Below are 22,394 nucleotides of genomic sequence, written 5' to 3' on the forward strand. Positions count from 1 at the left end.
GGGGGGGATAAAAAAGGAAGAGTAATAAAAAAATATGAAAAACATGAAATATGAAGGTTTCTGGTTTAATGATTGAAGGTATGAGACATTTCATAACTGGAGCTCTTCAGAAAGTGACTATACAGCGAACATTAAGACGTCTTTCTGCATAGATTTAACCTATTTTACTTGCATATGTGTGAGTTCTCTCTGGGTACTCCGGTTTCCTATAATGGATGAAAAGCATGACTACTATGTTGTTTGATTTCTCTTTGGAATTGGTATCTGTTTTGTCTGTTTGGTATTTTTCTGAATGGGTTCTCTGCCCATTCTCTACTGGATAATTATAGCAGCATGAGCTAACAAGGTTTAACATGTAAAGACAATCTAAGGAGGAATATACAATCATAATAAATACATTTGATTTTTTTTTAAAGAGCATCAATTTTAATGCGTCTAGTATAATTTTATTTAAAAAAAATGCTTTTATAACATTTATCCCTGTTAATTATTATGATTTTTCATCACTTGTTAATAAAAACCTTATACCTTGTTAATATATTATTACCTTATAATAATATAATCTGATAGATACATAGCGCAATTGGTTTTTCCAGATGTTTGATCTGTGGGAGCATTAGCAGATGTAGGATTGCCAGAGGATAAAACCCCTCATTGTTTTATTCCTTTGTGTTAACAGTTGGCAGGAAGGAGTTTCAGCGGAGTTTAGAGGTCACACGTTCTCTCCCTTCTTCCCCTAAGAGGCTAGCCGTTGTTCCCCCTAAGCTGCAGTCTCCAGGTAGGTAATCATTAAGTCACATTTTATACAGAAACTGACGAGAAAATGAATACACACAAAGTGGCTCTCCTGTACAACTATAAACTTTTTTTTTCCAACAATATGAAACAGAATAAAAATTGAAGAGCTATTTTTTGGTTTACATTTCACAAATAAAATAAGAGGGTTTAACAGAGGTTATAAAAGTAAATTTCAAAGTACTGTACAAGTTAGTCTCTATGGATTTATTAAACATTTGATTCTATTAAGGAATTTAATAGAAAACTGGCCAAAAAACAGAGGATGGTGTATTTCCAACATTTAAATATCTAGATTTTGCAGAGTTTAGCATACAGATAATAAAAAATACAAAGTCTTATTTCTTAGAAAGAAGAATATCACATTAATCACTTCAAAAATTGTTGATAACACTTCAGCCGGCTGATCACCTGAAAGCCATGCCACACTGCTGCAATAATTTATCCTTATACGGTACAGTACCCTTTTTTTTTATTGGATGCATTTTTGTCTGGAAATATTTTTCATCTGTAATGCTAAGATTTTCTGATAAGCTGAACTTATGATTCCATAAATCATTAAAGTTAACATAAAAAATATTTGAAATTAATTAAATTGTATTTAATCAGCTTACTTAATGCTCATGTAATGTATACATTTCACTTTTTTATTGATTCAGTGAAATATCTAAACTTAATTGATAATTCTGTAATTTAATTTAATTTAACGATGAACTTTCTCAAATATTTAAGTAGTTTGTAATTGTTATTATTAACCATAGCATTACTTTTAGCTTTGCATATCAAATGTGCATATAATGCAACAATAGGGTTTTTTTCTGGATCTTCAAAGTTATATTTTTAACACATGGTTAGTTTGATTCTTACCGTTCTCCTTCGTATGTAAATATTAGATCCTTGTGTTTTTTTTCTCTGTTTGTTTATATTTCAAACTGTGAAATTCACCCACATCCAAAGGAAACTTGTGGTTTTTCCAAGTGTGTCACGCTGAGTGTTCAGTTTCAGCTAGAATTTGATTCAGCAAACAAAAAGCAAGGCTTTTCTTTTTCCCAGCTCTGCAGTGGTAAAAACATTTTGTCAAGGGATTGCAGCAAACTTTCAGCTGTATCCCTACAGAAGAAAGCCTTCCCGAGCTGTGCGTTTTCCTTCTGTCATAAATATTCACCGCAATGCTACTATTTACTTCTTTTCTTTCCTGCACCTTGCTTAATTGTACTATTAACTATATTATCTGGTATAAAAAAATCCTTTTATACTCTGATAAAGAAGAAATGATTTTTTTTCCCCCATCCAGTCCTTTTTCCAACCAATCACAAAAATCCAGGATGCTAAAAAAGCTATATTTTACCATTGATTGCAGAGACAGGAATATTTCAGCTCCAATCCAATAAAACAACTATGTATTGCCTCCCCTCTCAGCTAGGCCGGACCTCATTGTTCTCACATAGTTGCTTGTGTTAATATTCTAAAGCCTTCCTCCCTACCCCATCTGCATCACAATCATTTAGTATTCAGTATCCTCTCTGTAACCTTTCAGATAGAACCTATTGATGTCTTCAAGTATGTGTTCACATGTGTGTTTGTCAGGAAATATGGGGTGCAAATGATTAAGAGAGATACTTAAAACAGAGAGTATGGATGTTGTTAAATGCTGCAAGATGTATGGGTTTTAAAAAGCAAAAATTTGCTTGCCCTTTAAGGGGAGTATTCTTACACTTTTCTTATCAGTTTTCTTTTTTTTTCTTTTTTTACTTATCTTAATGGGTTTTGGACATTTTTCATCATTATGGTCATTCAGTGTCTTCTCCCCACCCCCTCCTACTCAATATCGCCTTGCAATTCTTTTCTCTCTTTTATCTCACAGCTTTCTCTCTTATTTTATCCCCCATCCCACCCACCTTCCTCTAACCAATTCTTTCCCATTACCTGGGACCCTGCACCCCAATCTCTGCCTCATGTTGTCATGGAAACCACTCACACTTGCTTCAGTAGGTTCAGTTGATATGGCTTAGGCTGGGGATGGAAAAGGGGACAGTTCTTGGGTCACAGTGGATGGATTTAAAAAATGTTCCAACTTTAGGCTATAAGATTTTGTACATTTTTGTTATAAACCTTTGAAATCTGACATAAACACGGGTTAATGGGCTTATCTGTATGTCAGCTTCAATGTAGGTAAGCATGTTTGCCTAGCTTTCAAATTACCCTCATCATTAATGGGTGCAACAATTTCATAGGCTAATTGTTAACAAACATTTACATAAGTACCAATAAACCCTGATATGTTTACCGTAATGTGCTCTTTGAATTAATTCTAATGCAGCACAGATATTATTCTCATTTGTCATAAAATTAGAGGAAGGAATATCAGATTAACAACGACCACTAAGCGTCCTCTGCAGAAAAGATTTCATTAACTTGCAATCATTTATCTCATGAAGCTGATCATTAGCAGCAGGTCCAGCCATAGCTCTCTTCATTTAACAGCTGTTGGTTTCATTAGTACATCAAAATAGAAATCATGAAGATATATGCAGTGTCATGTTTTTGGGCTGACCGACACAAAGTACAGTAGTCCATAACTGAAGAAGAAAAGAAAGATAATGCATGAAATCTAAAAAAGTTTGGGGAGCTTTTATTATTTAGTAGTTTGTTGAACCCCTTAGATGCACTTTGAATTGGATTCTAACTCTGACTGTTCGCTTAGTTTTATTGCCCTGCTAAAATATGAAATATGACTCAATCCACTTTCCTATGAAGTCTGAACAGCTTTTATTGTCTCCGATTATACAATGCATCTCCACTATACTGCTGCCACGACCAACTGGCACCACAGGGATTTTGAATTCAGTGTGATATACAGTTATTTTTTGCATGACGTTAAACATTTTCTACTTCTACATATTTGAACTTTTTTTTGGCAAGATGGCAGTCCTTTCATGCTCTTTTATGTTCAGATGAGTAATTAAACAAAGCTGTAGGATGTTCAAATATTTTGATATTTTCTATACGAACACATTTCTTAGGCTTTTGCAAAAACGTTGGATTTATGACGGGGTTATGTAAATTTGGACTCCATTTCACTGTGTGATATGACTTGTGAATGATATAGGACTTCATTTAGGAGTATAAAGATACGGAGGTGTGAAACTAAACACAGAATACTGCTTTCATATTTTTATTAAAACAAAGAAAACTTTATATCACTACTTTTCCACGCCACTAGTATGTTCTACTATTTTTAAGAATTCCTGTTGTATACATTGGACCTTTGCATATGAATATATTTTCAGTGTGTTGGATCAGATCTCAGGAAAAGCAGATAAAATAAAAAATTCTCTGTTTTGAATTCCAATTTCCTCTTTCCTGTAATACACATAATTCCTCCCATTTTCTACCCGACATAATTTCCTCTGTTTTCTGTTTCCCCCTGAAGTCCAGCCCGGGCAGCGACCTGCAGCAGCAGTGAGGGGTTCCACTCCCACAGGGTCACCACGCCGTGTGGCCCCCCTGAAACCTCAGCAGGAGAGCCTGCAGAGAGAGAATGAAGAGGCTCAGAAGAAAGAGCAAGAAAAGCAAGCAGATGAGAAGAAAAGGATGGAGCAAAGGGAGGAGGTCAGTAAAGAGAAAATTTCCCTCAGTATTTGAAGCTTGCATTCTTCTGCTTTATTCTAAACTCCCTTTTTTGTCACTGAAAGGTTCAAAGGCTGCAGAGGCACTGTGAGCTCCAGGAGAGGCAGCTGAAGGCTCTGAGAAATGAGCTGAGTAGAGCTTCTCTTGGTCTAGATGCCTTCATAATCACTACTCAGCATTACTGCCTTAAGGTAACAAACTGAAGTCAAAAAATGCAAGTAAGGGCCTCTCGCTATTTAGGAAAGCTTAACATTTTATTAAGCATCCAAATATTTTTGTGAAGGGTAAAAAAAGTTAACATTTATGTAAGCATTATCATTCCCTCTGATTTTCTATGAAGTAACTTTTCACAACAGAATCCCCCTGTGAACAATATTTCTCTCTTTATTGTTTTCTCTGGCACTTGATTGATTCAAACACACGTGTAACATTTACATAAATGAACTCGAGGACAGATGCATTTTGTAGCCCCACAAGGTCGATGTGTTGATGTGAAAAGACTGGCTGTCTGAAGAACGGATCTATGATGGTGAATCTGAGCTGGTTTGACTCTGCTGTGTCTGATGTTGTGAGTTAGGCTCCTAGACAGGAAAGCAATGGTACTGTCTGTGTCTGTCTGACTCCTTTATGGTCATTGTCTGAGCACTGCATTCCCTCAGCTTGCAGTAAAGTGATGCAGGAAAAGAGACCTGGAGGACAGTATAAATGGTTTAAGCTCCCCCTGCTGGTAAAAACTACATATGACAGCTGTAGTAACATTTTGCTTTTGCTGCCTGTGTTGGTCTTAAACCCAAGTTGTTTCATCTGACTTTCAGACCTGTTTATTATGGATATGAGATTTATTTTCTTTGAGAATGTGGATGGTTAGCAACTGGTTAAAACAAGCATGTGCTACAACATGTGTGCAAATTATTACCAAATGTTGTATTTTCTTTGTTCATTGGTTGGGACTGGGAGCAAAACTTTTCACTTCCAACTTGTTTTCATTATGCGAACCAAAAAACAGCAGCTTCGTCTGCACAAAGAAGAAATAGTAAGAAAATAAATGATAAGACCAGTACTGCCTTTGCCAGCCAAGATAAAGACAACCAGAGAGATGACCCAGAAAGAGACTTGGAGAGGAGAAGTCCCAGATCTCAATAGAAGAAAAAGTGGATCCTCCCATACATGGGCGAAACGTTGCTTTTATAAGTGAGGTGTGATGCAAGTTTTTTGATAAAACTAACTTCAGCGTGTTTGACCATCCTATCACAGACCAGGTTCAGTGGTGCTTCAGATGTTTGTAAACTGAGCTTCTCAGGAGTGACAGTGGTGACAGTCGATCACACAAGAAAAGATGGTGGGCCAATCAGGAGTTGTAGGCAGACTAAACTTAGGGAAGCAGGCTTCAGTTTGAGCTGCAGTTTTCCTCTTAGTCCTAGTGCTAGGTGAATGTATGTGTACTGTAGCCTAATATTGTTTTCGGACAGTAAAACTTGTAGGCGACAAAAACGGAGGTTTGAAAAATCTAGGGGACATTTCCCTCTTGTCTTCCCTCCAAATTACGTCCATGCTCCCATAGCTCCATAAATAGTTGTAATATCTCTAATAAATAGCAGAAAGGGCAAAGACTAGGGGAAGCTATAAACAATCAAACTTAACAAACCTTACATTTTTCAGGTTAAAGCAAACACAGAGATACTATCAGGCACCAAGTCATGTAAATTGGTTTGATTGAATGGTAGATCTCTGTCATACTTTGCAAACAATAACCTCAGTAATGACCATAATTTAGATGTTAAGTTTTAACAGAAACATTGTTACATGTATGGGGTTGTCAGTGTTACATTTAATTGAATGTAGATTAATTTAATGTCTGATAGAGTTGAAGTCTCCAAACAACAATTTTCTTTAAAAGATCAGACAGCAAAGTGGAAATGTTTTTCTCAACAGCAAACCCAGCAAACAGTGACATATCATCAAAAAGGGTCTAAATATTTTAAAGGTGTTTTACCTGATACTGCACAATTGAATACATTTTCTTTTATCTTTGAAAGGATAATTGCCAATGACTTAGTGAGAATATTCCCACTATATCCTGGAACTAAGTAGATGAGAAGAATCTCCAAGGACAAGTGCATCAACTGATATAAACTACAGAAGTTAAAATAAGTTGTATCTTCCTTATTCTAAAGTCTGCTGCAGCCTTTTGCAGATTTTATTCCAGGACTAAACCTCACCCACCTCCCATCAATATTGATCATATTCCCTGTTTGTAATTTAGGAAACATCTCCAAAACATGATTGTATTGTGATCAGGTTGGTCTCAAGTGTTATTTTCCATAACATGTAACATTAATATGTAAGCCAAGTACTTTTAATTGTGGTCAAATCAAACCAGGTTACCTTTGTCCCCATCTTTCTTCTGTCTCCTTTATGGCCTATAGTAAACTTTAAATGAAACTTCATATGAACATGTAATAAGGTTACTTTTTTTTTTTTGCATAGCACCTTTAACTCATAAAATCAAGTGGGGTTTATTTAAACATTTAAAATTATAATTCTTAAAATCCTATCTGAATAAATATATAAATGCTTTGAAAAAGCATTAATGGAGTCAACACAACACCAAAGTAAATCAGGGAGAATTCCAATAATCAGGGTTGAAAAGCCTTAAATGAAAACCCTCAATCAATTTAAACTGCATAGTTGATGTTGAAGCTAACAGCCAAACATCAGTTGTTTTGTTGTCTTGACATAAAAATATTCAAGGAATATTATTGCACATTCAACTCTATGATTTAGTCTCAACATCACTTTCAATAACAGCTCGGAAGTCTGACAGCGGTATCCAAAACCTGCTATATAGTGTATCTATGAAACTGTTGATTCTATTATAAACCATACAAACATAGTACCGGTAATTATAATTGTTTTCAAAAGATTTGAAACCATCTCAGAAATATGTTTTGTTGTTTTTCTTTTAATTTACAGAATGAAACTGCTGAGAAAGGTAAAAGAAAATTATCCCTGGAGTTACAGAAGGCTAAAGAGGAGATGAGTAAGTTGGAATAGACATTAGGCTACCAGATAATAATTTTAGCTCCTTTCCATCTTTTTATTTTGCTACACCACAATTAAAAATCTGATACTGTAGTTATTTCTACTCACATTACAAAGTAATTTGCTTAAGATTGAAAATATAGTAGTTCTCATTTTTAGTTTGATGTTTCTTGCTGGGAGCATCTGAAAAACTAGTTCTGGTCAAATTATTTCACAGATTCAGTGATTGCATGTGAATAAGAATAAGCATGTAATACAAAAAAAAACAACCTCTGAACTATTTTCATACCTGATTCACCGTAAACATCTAATAGGTTTTAAAAAAAAAGATTATAGGAACACCTCAAAATCACCTCAAAATGGAAAAGTTTGACATTTTCGTTCCCTTTTTAATCTGCTTAATGCACAGCCTTCCAGTCAGTGCGCTGGGAGAGACTCCAGCAGGACAAAACAGCCCTGGAGGTGGCCTTTGAACGCGAGCTGCAGGAGCTCCAGGTGCAGCAGGAGGCAGAGCTGGCTGCTGTAGAGGAGAGCCTCAGGAAGTGTCACGCTGCTGAGCTGGAGCACCTAAAGGAGGAACACCGGTTGGAGATGGAGGAGCTGACGACTCAGCAGCAGGAGCAGGTGACAGAGAGGAATTAAATGATTCACATCAAATATAACAAGCTGTTTGCACATATATATCTATTTATATATATTTGTTGATGTGTTAGATGGAGGAGGTGACAGTTAATCATCAAGCAGCCATGCAGGAGCTCAGAGACATGCATAATATTACCATGGCAACACTGCACGAGGAACATGCCCGTACCATGAGAGGTACGTTGGATTAAAAAAACTAATTGTGATGCAGAAACTACTAGGAGTGACTTCCGTTTATGTGTTGCCATGTTTGTGTGCAGACTTGAGAAAAGCTCATGAGCAACAGAAGCTCCTTCTAGAGGAGGATTTTGAAAAACTGAAGCTTTCTTTACAGGTATTATGTCACCTTAAGACAGGACTTTACAGATATATTCATTTGTGATCATAGTTCTGAGATCTAACATTGCTACTCTTTGGCTTTGGTCAGGATCAAGTGGATACTCTCACATTTCAAAACCAGAGTCTAAAGGAAAAAGCCAAACGCTTCGAGGAGGCTTTGAGGAAGAGTACAGATGAACAAATCATTGTGAGTATAGATCTCAGTGTGTCTGAAAAAGAAAAATCTTTTTCACACATTAATACTGCAGGCCTTAATGCTCAATTCCGATTTATTTAGTGGAATACGATTATTTTGAATGGTTATTCCCATTTCCAAATATATTGGACTTCTATGTGATCCCCTGTGTGAACAGCTTAACTGCTCCACATGCGCAGTAGAGGACACAATGGTGTCACAAGTAGTGAGCGTGAATGATAGTGCTTTATCAACGCAATCTTTTCAAGAAGATCAAAAAGAAAGGCTGCTCTCTGCATCATCATCATCCACTCTGGTTGTTTTTATTTTTTTCTTCCTGCTTCTGTGTTGCAAGACACAGAATATGGACCTTTTTTGAGTATTAATGACGTCCAGGTCAGATGAATGTGACCTGGATGTTCACACATTCCAGGCATTTGAAAAAAAAATCAGATATGTATCAGATTTAGGACCATATAGTCAAGTGGCCTGGGTCACATTTGAAAAAAAAAAAAAAACTCTTATCTGTAATGTTCAGACTGTCATGAATAGATCAGATACATATCGCATATGGGTAAAAAAAAAATCAGATTTATGTCACTTCCGCCTGCACTGTGAATTTATCCAATGTCTCGAAAGAAATTCTAATCCAGTGTGGCTGGAATAAATGAAAAGTTTAAAGGAAAGAAAAGCGGGAGACGACGAGTACGAGTACGAGTTTAAAGGAAACATGTTTTACCTACTGCCTTTCTAAAGTATTCAAACTCTTTCCAAGCTTTTTCTAATTACAACAATAAGACAACGCTTATTTTTTTGTGACAGGCCAACATTTTATAATAGGAAGGGACACTACAGTATGCATCGTGTACATTTGCATAAAGCCCCACATACTCAGTACCTGCAATTACAGCTTAGAGTCTTTCAGGTTTTTCAAGGTCTATAGACTATAATTTCTAAGGAAATCACTTGAACTCAAACAATGTGGACATTGTCTGAGAACATTAATCTTTATGTTTATACTCATATTTTTTATTAAGTATATCTATAGCTGCTGTTTTTTGCAGATGTGTTGTTAACTTTTATTATAGTGCAGGAAAAATTCAGTTTTAGTATTTCAGATGGAGCTTAAAGATGGAAGAACAAGACACAAACAGATGTAATGCAACCTCTGACCATTAGAGGTCAGCAAAGTGCTTCTAATGGGACATTTGGTCGAAGTAAGCTTTATCGAAATTTGAATGCATGAAGTCCTGTATTTAAGAATAGTTTTTGTCAGACTTGTTTATATGTTCTTGGTTTTACATGAAAACCATGCATTTTAATTATTTAAATTTCAAAGTGATGCACTATGTTTTGTTAGTTTATCATTTATAATGCAAAGAAAGTGACCAGTGGTTTATATACAAAAAGCCCTTAATACATTTACATGGCCTTATATATATTTACACAATGTTTATTTTGTTTACCAGGATGCTTTAGCTCCATACCAGCACATTGAGAAAGATCTGAAGAGCCTGAAAGAGGTTGTTGAAATGAAAAACCAACAAATTCACCAGCAGGAAAGGAAGATCTCTGACCTGGAGAAAGTGGTAGGCTCAAATAATCTTTCTAAAGGCAAATTCTTTCAAACCTTGTATGCAAATTACAGATGCAAAGCTTTCTGGACTTAGATGATTATGAGTGTGCGGTGAATGAAAGATTGCTCCGTTGTTTTACTCTAAATTTGAGCAGGCTCAAAAGAACGTGTTCCTGGAAGAGAAGATCCAAGTTCTGCAGCAGCAGAATGAAGATATGAAGGCTCGTATAGAGATGAACGTCGCTATGTCTAGGTAGGACATGTCCAAAGGTTTATTCATAGAGATTCACTAAATTGGTCTCTGAGGCCTGTGTATAAAATTTTATGCAAATGCAAGTTGGGTCAGGAGCTGTAGAGACATCAGGAGTTATCGTGTTTCAGGATTTGCTGGTATTGAATGCTAAAATGTTTCTCAAATAAATGGTGTCTGTCTTATGAGGTGCCGTCTAACTGCTAAAAGCTTGACACCGTTTGAGCTACTATTATAAAATCTTAATGGTAAAGGTGAGTTCTATTAGTTTATGAAAACTAAAGCAGCTTTTTAAATAGATATTTTGCATATGAGCCAATTATAAATCTCTAGGTGGGACACCATTGTCATAAACAATAACTGGATAAAATATAAAATAAACTGAAAATGTTGTGAAATACATAGCCAATGCATTATTTGATGCTGCATTGAACTTTCTTTAGAAAAAGAAGCTGCGTTTGTCAGATATTTTTTTTTGGTCTACAGACAATGCTCAACATCCCAACTAGTGGTAAAATTTCTTTATCGCTCCTTTAGCCAACAATATCTATGGTGTGATTTTAAATACCATTTAACAAAGTCTTCAACATATAAACTCACTAAAAACGGGTGCAGAAATCAGGCATTTATATTAAGAAGTACGTTTATCTTAGTGGAAAACCTATTAAAAAAAAATTACCCCCTGTTTACATTCTGATAGGACATGGGCTGGAGCTATTAGGTCCTAAAGATGAAGATATGGATCTTTATGTCAATTTTACAGAGATTTTATGTAATTGTAACTTTTTTTCTAAATATTTTAAGGGGTTGATTTTGGGGTCTGGTTTTTTTATCTGTATGTTTTACTACTTTCCACTCAAGGCAACTGTCAGAGAAGAACGCCAATCTGCAGGAGTCGGTGGAAAAGGAGAGCACAGAGAAGAAGCGCCTGAGCCGCAACAATGAAGAGCTGCTGTGGCTTCTCCAGACCAGCCCCCTCATGTCCCCGGCTTCATCCCCGCTCCACCGCTCCTCCTTCTCCACCTCCCCCGTTCCCTCCTCCCCACTATTCTCCTCATCGCCCTTGGCAGGATGCGACTCGCCCACCCACTGTCAAGGCTGTCCCAGACAGGCGCAGCACTGCTCACCGTCCCACAGAAGTGTCATCAATCAGAACCTCTCTCCCGGACCAGCCACCCCCACTCATAGGGCCGCTGTCAATTACAACTACTCCTCTGGGCCGAACACACCCACTCACAGGCCGCTGTCAGGTCGCTGTAATTCAAACACCTCTTTGCAAAACTAAAATCAGCTTTCAAAACACACATTCCTTCCTCAGTACTCCAATTCTTTACTTTCTGACAGGAATGGTATGTAAAAGTAACTTAAACCGGTTACCAGAATACTGTACACACACTGTGAACCACCAGTCTTGTGGTGCTCATTATACAGAGATTCTATAAGATGGACATACACACAACACAAAAAAGGCTGGCTGCAGCTACATCTTTCTGTCAGAGATCCATGTTTGTCTTCATGTATTTTCAAATACACTGTAAGTACTATTAAATATTAGAGTAGTTGTTGTTGATAGTTAAAGCTCTCTTGCATGTGTTCTGTGCAGCGTGAGATAGAAATAGCACATTCTGATCACCGGAATATGATGCTCTGGTGTGGTAAAAAGATGCACATAGTCACACACACACATATCCCCAGTTAAATAAGCTGTTCTCCGTCAGAATAATCTGTCAATCAAATTTCTGTTCTCAGTTCTCTCTTTGCATCTGGACAAAAACAAAGCGCCTTAAACTTGGTCCTTCCTCCTCACCAGCAGACAGCGACCAACGTTTTATTTATAAGGGACTTTTGATCAAAAATTGGTTTGTAAATTGAAGCAATTTGCCTCCTCGACTTATATTGGAGAGTTTCTAATTAGCTCAATGCTGATAGTGTAACCTCCTGGGAGCCATGTTACTTGTAAAATACAAAGAACTTTGTGTATTTTTTACAGCCTTGCCAGGTCTTCCTTTCTTAAAATGAGCTCCTCTCTATTTCAGGTCCCTCAGGTCAGCTTTCAAAATCTCTGTTTGCTGTTTTCTATGTACCTCAGTGGGAATGTGCATTCTGTTGTGTCACAACAGCAGAAGCAAAAACGCAACCTAACAGTTAACGGAGAGCTCAGAGCTAAGGAAAGCCTAGCACAGGATTTACTGTTTTAATTGTTGTCTGTGTCTTTATAGTACAACGTTTATATCTGATTTATTTATTACATCGGATTTGCTAATTAAGCAAGCATGTACAGTGGAAGTCTTCCAGTTTTAGTGTAAAACATATTATTGCTGTAATTTGTTTATTGACGCTGATATGTTTAGAAAACAATTGTGTTTGTAATATGTCTTATGGGACTAAAGTGGAATACAGCATGCGGTATTGGACCCTAGGGTGCGGATAACCTGGGTATCCTGAGCATATGAAATAGTGCAGTGGCTTGTATGTGCAAAAATATTCAAATCCCTCAAAACCTTTTAGATTTATTGCATCTATAAGTGAAATTTGTTTTTTATTGGGATTGCTTGTGATAGAGCAGCACCAAGAATTCAGATTTAACCTGATACCTCTAAATAAACATTCAGTGAAAGTAGTGTAGAAGTTACCCTTTACAGAGTTGCTTAAAGTTATTGTCCTGCTAGAAGGTCAATGCCATCTCAACAACCAAGTTTGTGTGCAGCCTGCAGTGCATTTTACTCCCATTAGTATGTCCATAAACTCGGTCCATCCTGAAGAAAAGTATTTCCCAGCATGATGCTGCCACCATCATGTTTCACTGTGGAGACATTGGCTATCTCTCTACACTCAAAAACGTCGGCCCTATCCCCCCTTTACAGAGCAGGGACTATATAGTGAAATTTATGGTGAACCCAGACAGAGGATCACTACTTTTCACTCCACATTGGTCATGAGACTCCAGCTCCCAACATGGTGCCTATGCAATCTTTGTACTCTCTCATCCCCCCTAAAAAACCATGATGTTTTGTGAGCAGAGCTCTTGCAAAGCATTCTGGGATATATATCTGTTCGTCTAGTGACCATTGATGGACACTACCTTTCAAGGTGCATTGTGGGAAATTTTGAGTCCACTACCTTTTCATCCACTAGACATTGGGACACATAAAATAGCATAACCCCTACTTATAGCTCTTGGCTCTTTCTGTTTGCTTTATCCTTTAAAAGTTGGCTTTCTTATTGCTTTTCCTAAACATTAACCTCCATCTTACCACTTTTCTATAAATGCTAGATTTATGGATTGAGTGAATGACAGATTTCTATATATTCTCGCACTTGAGCTGTAGGTCTCTACAGCTCCTCCAAAGTTGTGCCACACTCTTCATTTTAAGATGATGGCGAAAACAGTGATGTGTGCAAAGCTTTTCTGATTTTTGGATTCCATTTTATAATTATGTTCTTCTTTGTGTTGTTCTATCACATAAATCCCAAATAGATATAATAAAATTGATAGCTTTATTTGACAAAGAGTTAAATGGGCCTGGATATCTTTTGCAAAGTACAGTAGCCATAAAACATGAATGCACAGTGTGTTACTTCGTAAATGAAACTGATTCGCCTACAGATGCAGAAAACTCTGCAAATCACTGTTCTTAGATAATGCTCTGAGGAGGCTTTTAATTAAGTGTGTCTCTAAATTATGTAGGTAAAACATAGAACCCTGTTTATCTTTTTGTGATGTGCTTAATTAGGGTTGTAGAACATTATTTATTGTACCTCTTCTCAATCATTTTCAAGATACATCTCATATCCATTTCTCTTTTCAACATGCTAGAATAAATCATCAGAAGTATCTAAGTTATGATTTAACATAAAACATGATTAGTATTTAAAAAGATATTCCAAAGTTGCTCTACAGCTCTGAGGAAAAAAACACACTACATCTACCAACTGTGAATTTTATTCATATTTATCATTTATTATTATTCATCATTGTGTCATATCCACATCCTGTTATGTAATCTGCCCACTATAGTACCCTCAGGTTCATGATGTTTTGTTTTTTAACAAATCATTGAAAAGACTTTTATCCACAAAGCTAATATAGTCTAACATTCACGCAAGATTAACCGCTGTAAATAAAGTCAGAGAGTCAGTGTAAACCATTCTATTATTGAGGGGAGCATGCATTTGGGTTAGTAGCTCATATAGGTGTATTTATAGTTAAACAGACGTGAGAAGGGCCCTGTGTGGGCATTATGTGTTTTTATCATGTAGATCTGGCACTTGTTTAACAGAACTATCTGGCGTACTTGTGCTGCAAAATGCAGAGAAAATATTGACCAGCACACTTGATTTGAATGTTTCCAGCTCGGCAGGCGAGCTGCATGTGAAATGATTATTGAGACATTTAGTGACAATAATGCTCTCAACAAAAAGAATTGACACTCCTGGTAAAGATGCATGCAAAAGCCTTAAGAAAAATGGTTGCTATGAAAATAATTGCTGCTTTTTCCAGTAAACTTTTTTAACAAATTTTTGGTCACTTTTTTGAAGGAATAAAGGTCAAACTTGGGCCTTATTTAAATGCATGTTTTCTTGTCTTTCTCATAGTGAAGAGTTGCTTGCAGAAATAAATCCTTTTTGAACTCAATGACCAAATTTCAAATAAAACATTTTTTTACAATATTCATTTTATGGTAACTGTTAGGAGTAGTACTAATTATACAGTATTCATTCCAAAATATTTTTTTATATTTTAACATGGGATTTTTTTCAACAAAGTTCAGGTTGAATACTTGTTTTTTTTTTTTTGCTGCAGCAATATAAGATTATTGTATTGCTTTTTACACATCTTTACCAGGGGTGCACATTTAAAGTTAAGGGTGATGTTAGTCTTTAAGTTCTTCACCAGCACTTTTTGACGGCCTTTAAAAAAAAAAAAAAAAAAAACTCCTTTAATTAAACTTCTAAATTTTTGTATGACGTGGACACAGGGTTGAATGCTTCTGTCAGAAGAATGTCAAGTGCAGCGTAGGAGAGATGAGCTGAAACTGTCACAATTATTTTGTTTGTTTCCTTTTTCTACACTGATCATTTTTGAGAATGTCTACTCAATTGATAAAAAAAGGAAAAATAATAAGAAAAAAAATAGTTCAGTCAGAAACTCACTGTGTTTTCAGATTGTTTGGGATTATTTCTCACTCCTCCTAAAGGTTCACCTCAGGTGCAAAAACTACAGTTTCAAAGGATGCAACTAAACTATTGTTTACAACTAACAGCATACAGTTCTGAATTTCAAAATAAGTCTTTTGAATGAACTACAGTTTCTAAACACTAAACTGGTATTATAATTACCCTGCAATGTGTCCCGTGGACATCTGTCTCTCACTTTGCTCTGAATGTCAAAATTGTAATGATTGCATTTGATAAAACTCTTTCATGCCATTTTGTTAACTAAAGAAGGACCTTTTTTGTGATTGTGATTTTGTAGCAGCCATATGATATGTAGCATTTGGTCAAACTTGCCCACAAAACAACAGATGATTAGTATTTTTGACACTCATGTAAACGTTCAAATGCTACTGTAGCAAATGTGGCTTTTCAACATTTATTTAGTTTAATAAGTAAAATTTGTAGAGGACCGTCTTTAAACCATAGCTCCAATGGATTTTGATCCTGAGACGAGCTTTTTGGTGCTGATTGTATGTTTGAATGTAGATACATTTACAACCCGAGTCGTGTGTCTTAGTGCACCGACAGATATACAGTAGAAGCATGTTTCCTGCCTTTGTCCATGTTCTTTTCTCTTCTTTGACCTCTGCGTTGTTTATGGTTAAGCTGTAACTGTAGCGTTGGGGATGTAGAAAAATAAAAATAAAACTGTTCATCAATGTAATGTGAACACAGTATGTTGATGCTTTAATTTGGCATTTTTAGCAAAAGGACAGTAATAAAGTGTTTAAAAAGAAATGCAATAATAAGTGCCGTGTGTTCATTTTTTTTCGCAAGAGTTTTACTATTCAAAAGTTTCAATACAACAGCAAATTCTTTTCATTACGGGTTGCTAACAATATGTATGTAGCCTCCAACATAAGACCAGAGGAGAATGGATATACAGTACCTTAAACATATTATGTCATGGCATTTTTCGTATGTTGTCCTGTTAAACTAACAAAATCAAGAAAAATTTAGAAAAAAGGCATAGATTTCAGTGTTCATGCACCTTTTCCATTTCTATTGCATTAAAAATGATAAGAGTGAATTATGCATTTGTATCAGAGGTTATACTTTATATAAGTACCTTTTTGTGTCAAAGCTGCAGATCTTTGGGGAATATGTCTGTGCCAGTTTTGCACGTATAGAAGGTAGAATTTCTGCACATTTATCTTTGCAAAATAGCTGAAACTTCATCAAGTGGAACAGACAGTATTGGGCCAGACTCGTGGGCCATTCTACGGCATTGCCATATTTTAGTTTTGAATTGTTCCATTTTAACACTTACGTGTATTAATTATAATCTTAAGATAAAATGCACCCCTGCCTCATGATAATTTACAGCCTCTAACAGCTTTTCTTCTAGGATTGCCATGTACCTACAGTACCTCCATCCACATTATGATAAGTTATACTTTTTCTAATGGGAAAATGGAATTTCCAAAGCATGATGCAACCACCACCATGTTTATCAAAGGAGATGGAGAGTTCAGGGTGACATGCAGGTATAGTTTTTTTTCCCAACAGGAAGCATTTTGTATATGAACTAACAAGCTCTTTTTTACATTTAGGGTATCCAATAATTTATTTGTGGTTTTCTTCTTGACACTCTTTAAAAAGGAGATGAGGTGTTCTCCAGGAGTTAGCTGGTTTAGAGCGGCAATGTGTATGGAATGTGTTCCCGTTAAAAAACACAGAGGCAGATGTCTGGTTTTGTGGTAGATTTATTGTGATTCTTCTGACATGTACACACATTAAGTCCAGTAGGTAAACACATATAAAGGAAGAATGTTAGGACAAAACGGGAGATAATGAGCTGTACACTGCTGCATGAGTAGGAAAAAAATTTCAGCCATCTCACATGCAGGTGTGGTGCGTTTAATGGAGTTTCAAACCCCTATGGAAAACATCTAACAACATGGACTGTCTAACACTCTTCTAATGTGCACCTTATCTGGCTTATCCACCAAACATTAAGCAATTATATGTCGAATGTTATTTGCTCTGGATTTTGTTTAATAACAAAACTGCTTTTTGACAAATACAGTCATCCCTGAACTGTCTATAGCACATCTTAGTCTTCATGATGCTGTCAGTTCACGGTGGTACTTGACCAACCATTTGAAGCCTTCACATGCGTACATTTAATTACACAAAGGTGGATTCTTTTTTATATTTTGATGAATTGTGAAGGTCAGTTGCTCTGAACTTTGATCAAATGTAAAAGGGCCTGAATATAAAAGCATGCCTCATTTTTCAGATTTTTACTTCTAGAAAAAAGTTTCCTGGTTTCACTTTTAAATTATGGGATCTTAATAAATTGTTCCTGACACCAATAAATCTCTTTTCACAACAAATGTTTTGCAATAGCTTTTATTTGGCATGTAAAGTGGCAAAGTGGATGCAATGATTTCAGAATCAAGACACAGGAGAAGCTTTTCAAGATTTTTTTACAAATTGTTCTTGAGATTTTTTCATTTGTTTTTTAAATAATAAATTGCGTATATCGATATTGATATACGCACATAATTATATACAATATCAAACTGCTATTCGACATTCGATTCAAATCACACACCTAAGAAGAGCCTTGTTTGATCGAGGCCTACAGTAGCATAAAGCATTGGAACATTAGCTTTGGATTCAATTCCCCTTCTTTAGAATGCAAAAGATGATTTAGTGCCTTCATTTACGCATAAAGTGTGATATCACATCCATAGGCAGTGGGAAGATGATAGTGGAGTTCTTCTCTGCTGCGATGGTATTGAGAGTTTGCAAGTAGCGGAGCTGCAGTGCTGATGGAGACTCTGCAATCACGAGGGACGCCTCCTTCAGGGCACGGGAGGCATTCATTTCACCTTCTGCTGCAATCACCTACAGCAAGAGAGAGACGGGTATAAAAATAATGCATAAACACATAGCGAAGATCAGCTTTTATGTGATTTAATTGTCTTTGTTTGGACATTTTGGAGGGAGGCATTGTACAGACCTTAGCCCTGGCTTCTCGTGCTGCTTCAGCTTCAGCTGCCATGGCCCTCTGCAGCTGATGAGGCAGCTTCACATCTTTGATCTCCACACGCTCCACCTTGATGCCCCAATCGTCTGTGGCTTCATCCAGGCTTGACTGGAAGTTACATAAAAAGGATTTTTACCTCATGAAACTTAAAGTCTCTCAAGTGAATCTGGAGCAAATAAAAGTCAGTTTTATCTCTAAAAAATTACTGGATTTATGAATTAAATATAATTTTGTACAATAACCCCTAAGAAGCTATTATACATACTTTTCATTAAGCCCATATTTACATTATAAAAATGTTTCTTTTATTGAATATTCTATTCTTAAATTTCATGTTTTCCTCAGATCTAAGCAGAAAATCATCACAATTACAATCACAATTAGTATAATTTCTTTAAAACATCATTCTTTTCAACATAGTGAACAATGTTACTGAAATTAATTGTAATGAGTCTGTTAAATTCTAATTGCTTAAATATAACTTGAAATACATAACAAAAGGGAAATATATGCTTCCCGTGAAATATTCAAGATATTTCAGAAGCTGTATCCCCTCGAGTAGAGAAGAAATACTAGTGATGTGAACTCTATCACTTTCTAAGGCCTTTAACGGGCAAAATGATGGTATATGACTAAGAAAGGAGAGAACCAAAGAAAGACCTAAGAAGAAATACTTATGATAAATATTTATACCTGCATGCTGTGAGCGATGCCCTCACGATCAGACAAGACCTCAGCAAGGTTCTTGGTGCCGAGAACATTCCTGAGGGTGGTTTGTGCCAGCAGTCGAGTGGAGTAGTCAGCGTTAGATACGTTGGCCACAGAGGCAATAGGGTCACTAACTCGGAAGTAAACCACGCCATCCACACAAATAGTGACTGAATCTTTAGTGAGAATCTAGAGAAATCATACACATTAATTCAGAAAATTCAGTGTTGTTCTATACGTATGGGACATTTCTTTTGGTGATGAGGTGCTACATAAGCAAACATACAGTTGACATAAATAAATACAAGAATATGAAGTTTGAAGTATTTTCTTGTAATGGAAATTAGGTGCTGTTGTGTGCCACTTGCCTCTTGCGGTGGAATGTCAAATGACACAGTCCTCAGATCCACTTTCACAATAGAATCGGTGCATGGTATAATGAAGAACATTCCTTTCAGCATTCAGAAAAGAGGTAAAGATAATTTTTTTTTTTCAACCAAAAAACAGAAAAAAACCCTAACAATAATAGGCAGACATTAATACTACACCTGGTCCTTTTGCCTTTCGGTCTGTAATGCGACCAAGCCTGAAGATGACGGCCCGCTCGTACTCCTGGACAACCTACAGTAGATTTCACAAACACTAAATCAGCTTATGTTCACGCATTCACAAATGCAAAATGCTTGTTTACTGTTTTCAACTCACTCACCTTAAAACAAAACCAGAGTGTGACCGGGAAGGTTACGAAAATGAAAAGGCTTGAGAGAATCATCAGAAACCAGCCGATGCATCCCACAGATCCGACAGGCCTATCAGCTGATGAAAATCACAAAGCGTGTTTCAACAATCATGCAAGTTTCTTGAAAGCTAAACCATTACAGCAAATATAGAATTCCTGCTTTCTTGTTTTTATTTTTTGTTATTTGTGGCAAAAGTAGGCTGTAATGGTTTTCCCATGTTGGACTTCTATTTGAGTTTCTTTTTGAGTTTTTTAGTTATCTATCTCATTCTGATCTTTTTTTTCTCCATTTTGTCTAATTTGGCTCCCCATATGTGTTTTCTCCTATCGTCTCCTGGTTTTTGGTTTCCTGTATTTCGGTTCTTGAATTTGGTTTCTGTAGCTTTTTTCATTAAATCAGCAAAACTCAGCTCTGCCTCCTCATCTCTGCATTTGGGTCCTGAACTAACTTCTACCAAACCTGACTGTAGGCCATATTAAAAGTAAGCACACTATACAGCACAGGTCTGCAGTTTGAACCTTTTAACCACTGTGTTTAGAACTTCATACATGAGACGATCCCCACCAAGTAAATAAAAAAAATGGGGTTATTGCATTAATGCAGGGTGACTGGTAAAATGTAAAGGTCATGAAATTAAATATTAGCCTTCAACTACTAGTATGGACCTTATTGTGTACAAATTATAATACATTACTGCACCACACGTGTCTTTTGTTTACCTGGGACTTAATATACCACATGCAGATAAAAGGTGTGTCGAAGGTTTCCATTGTGTTATCACTGAGAACATGACAGCTCACTGAACACCACAACATCCACCCAAAGAGCAAATATTAAAATGTTTACTGACAAAACATGATCCACGGCTTTGTTCAGATGGAAAAGTAATAAAGTAATAAAGCAAGGCGGACGTTTCTAGCTCAGACTGACTTGTCCATTTCCAGATGAGAAGCCATTAAGACATCTCTTTTAAAAGTTTTTTTTTTGTTATCAGATAAACCACAATTAGATCTTAATGGAAAGTTTCATTTTTGCAGCCTTTGTGGTTTTTGCTATACTTTCCAGCACCAGTATACCCACATTCAAACCAAAACCACATTAAACATCTTCACAACACATGAAATCAGTTAAATAAATAAAAAACAGCTTCCTGTTGTTCAACCTACTAAACTTTCCCAGCTTCAAAGTTAGGAGCTATTTCCCAATACAGGAAAAAATGTCCTAATGGCTCTATTAATCTTATGAAGTTAACAAAATAAGTCAAGAGTACATCACCATAGGTCGAAAATGAATGTTGAATTGAGAATATAATAGGGCAACCAAGACACTCTTCTATGAATGTTTTCAAATCTCTTGTCAAAACCCACCTTTTCACTTTGGCTTTTAACACCTAGCAAGACAGTGGGCTTTATTCTATTCTTTATCTTTTCTTTTTATCTTTTTTTTTTTTTTTTTTATTGCTTTATGTTTTACCCAATTTTATTGATTTGATTGTGTGATTGTTATTTTTACCTGTGTTTTATCTGTACTGTTTTATGTTTTAATTATTTTCTCTACAGTACTTTGCTCAGCTGTGGTTGTTAGGCAATAAAGTAGGAAAAGGCTGGACAAAATGCAAACTGGGTCATAATGTAATAAGTTCCTGTTTTATAGGTCAAAGTTTTGATACTTGGAGGTATTTAACATATGGACAATAATTCTACTGTCTTTTATGGAGAGAAGTCCCTAAAACCCAAATCATGGAAAATTTCCATACTTGTTGGTCAAAGCTTAGAAAAGAAAAGTTCCCTTTCACTTGTTTTAATAGAGCATGTAGACAACGGTAGGGAAGCGAATACACAAACATTCATGGTCACATGCTTTTGGGACCATTTATCCTCCTGACATGTGGTATTGGTCTCTATGACAATGAAGCTTCGCTATCCTTTGGCTTGTGTGGCTCTTTTCTTTATCAGCACAGGTGCATTCTTATCATTTCATGACGTACAATAAACTTGTGCTGTAAGAGCTTCAAGTCAGGATAAAATTTTAAAAAATGATCGAGTTACAGAGCATAAAATTGATCTGCAGTTAGTGATAACACAAATGTTACACAACACAGACTTTTAAATGAAGCATAAACATTCAAGAACAAAAATTGACTTGGCTTACATATCAGGTTATCATTGCTCGCTCCTCTTCTCTTCTGGCTTTCCATTTGGTCCTCCATTTCCATGTGCTGCTTCTCGCTGAGTGAATTTCCTGGATATTGGCTGAGAGGGTTTGTTGCTTCTGAAGGGGAA

General features: G+C 36.2%; 2 protein-coding genes across 2 annotated transcripts in view; one reads left to right on the top strand and one right to left on the bottom strand.

Moving 5' to 3' along the window:
• LOC107087914 (microtubule-associated tumor suppressor candidate 2-like) overlaps window positions 1–14,989 on the top strand; it is a 53,563-nt gene extending 38,574 nt beyond the window's left edge. The window contains exons 6-16 of the mRNA XM_015379754.1: window positions 680–778; window positions 4,229–4,407; window positions 4,491–4,616; window positions 7,399–7,465; window positions 7,877–8,091; window positions 8,181–8,286; window positions 8,370–8,443; window positions 8,537–8,635; window positions 10,093–10,212; window positions 10,352–10,452; window positions 11,311–14,989. Coding sequence (XP_015235240.1) covers window positions 680–778; window positions 4,229–4,407; window positions 4,491–4,616; window positions 7,399–7,465; window positions 7,877–8,091; window positions 8,181–8,286; window positions 8,370–8,443; window positions 8,537–8,635; window positions 10,093–10,212; window positions 10,352–10,452; window positions 11,311–11,734 — 1,610 coding nt within the window. The 3' untranslated portion in view covers window positions 11,735–14,989. The remainder of the gene's footprint in view (window positions 1–679; window positions 779–4,228; window positions 4,408–4,490; window positions 4,617–7,398; window positions 7,466–7,876; window positions 8,092–8,180; window positions 8,287–8,369; window positions 8,444–8,536; window positions 8,636–10,092; window positions 10,213–10,351; window positions 10,453–11,310) is intronic.
• A 2,390-nt stretch (window positions 14,990–17,379) lies between these two features.
• On the bottom strand, window positions 17,380–22,394 carry LOC107087919 (erythrocyte band 7 integral membrane protein-like). Its single transcript, XM_015379760.1, has 7 exons — window positions 22,264–22,394; window positions 20,082–20,188; window positions 19,921–19,993; window positions 19,741–19,823; window positions 19,358–19,561; window positions 18,638–18,772; window positions 17,380–18,522 (listed from the first exon to the last, which is right to left on the bottom strand). Exons 1-7 carry the CDS (start codon window positions 22,325–22,327, stop codon window positions 18,334–18,336), a joined length of 855 nt encoding a protein of 284 aa, XP_015235246.1. The 5' UTR covers window positions 22,328–22,394; the 3' UTR covers window positions 17,380–18,333.

The sequence above is a fragment of the Cyprinodon variegatus genome, unplaced genomic scaffold (genome assembly GCF_000732505.1).
Source record: "Cyprinodon variegatus isolate N-32 unplaced genomic scaffold, C_variegatus-1.0 Scaffold199, whole genome shotgun sequence".
In the NCBI taxonomy this organism is placed as follows: domain Eukaryota; kingdom Metazoa; phylum Chordata; class Actinopteri; order Cyprinodontiformes; family Cyprinodontidae; genus Cyprinodon; species Cyprinodon variegatus.

What these genes read in the sequence shown, in the direction of transcription:
- LOC107087919 (XM_015379760.1), bottom strand. Translation starts at nt 22,327, where the DNA reads ATGGAAATGGAGGACCAAATGGAAAGCCAGAAGAGAAGAGGAGCGAGC. An exon ending in GAGCAATGATAACCTGATAT is followed by an intron (nt 20,189 to 22,263) that starts GTAAGCCAAGTC and finishes GATTTTCATCAG; the next exon opens with CTGATAGGCCTGTCGGATCT. An exon ending in CCGAAAGGCAAAAGGACCAG is followed by an intron (nt 19,824 to 19,920) that starts GTGTAGTATTAA and finishes GAATGCTGAAAG; the next exon opens with GAATGTTCTTCATTATACCA.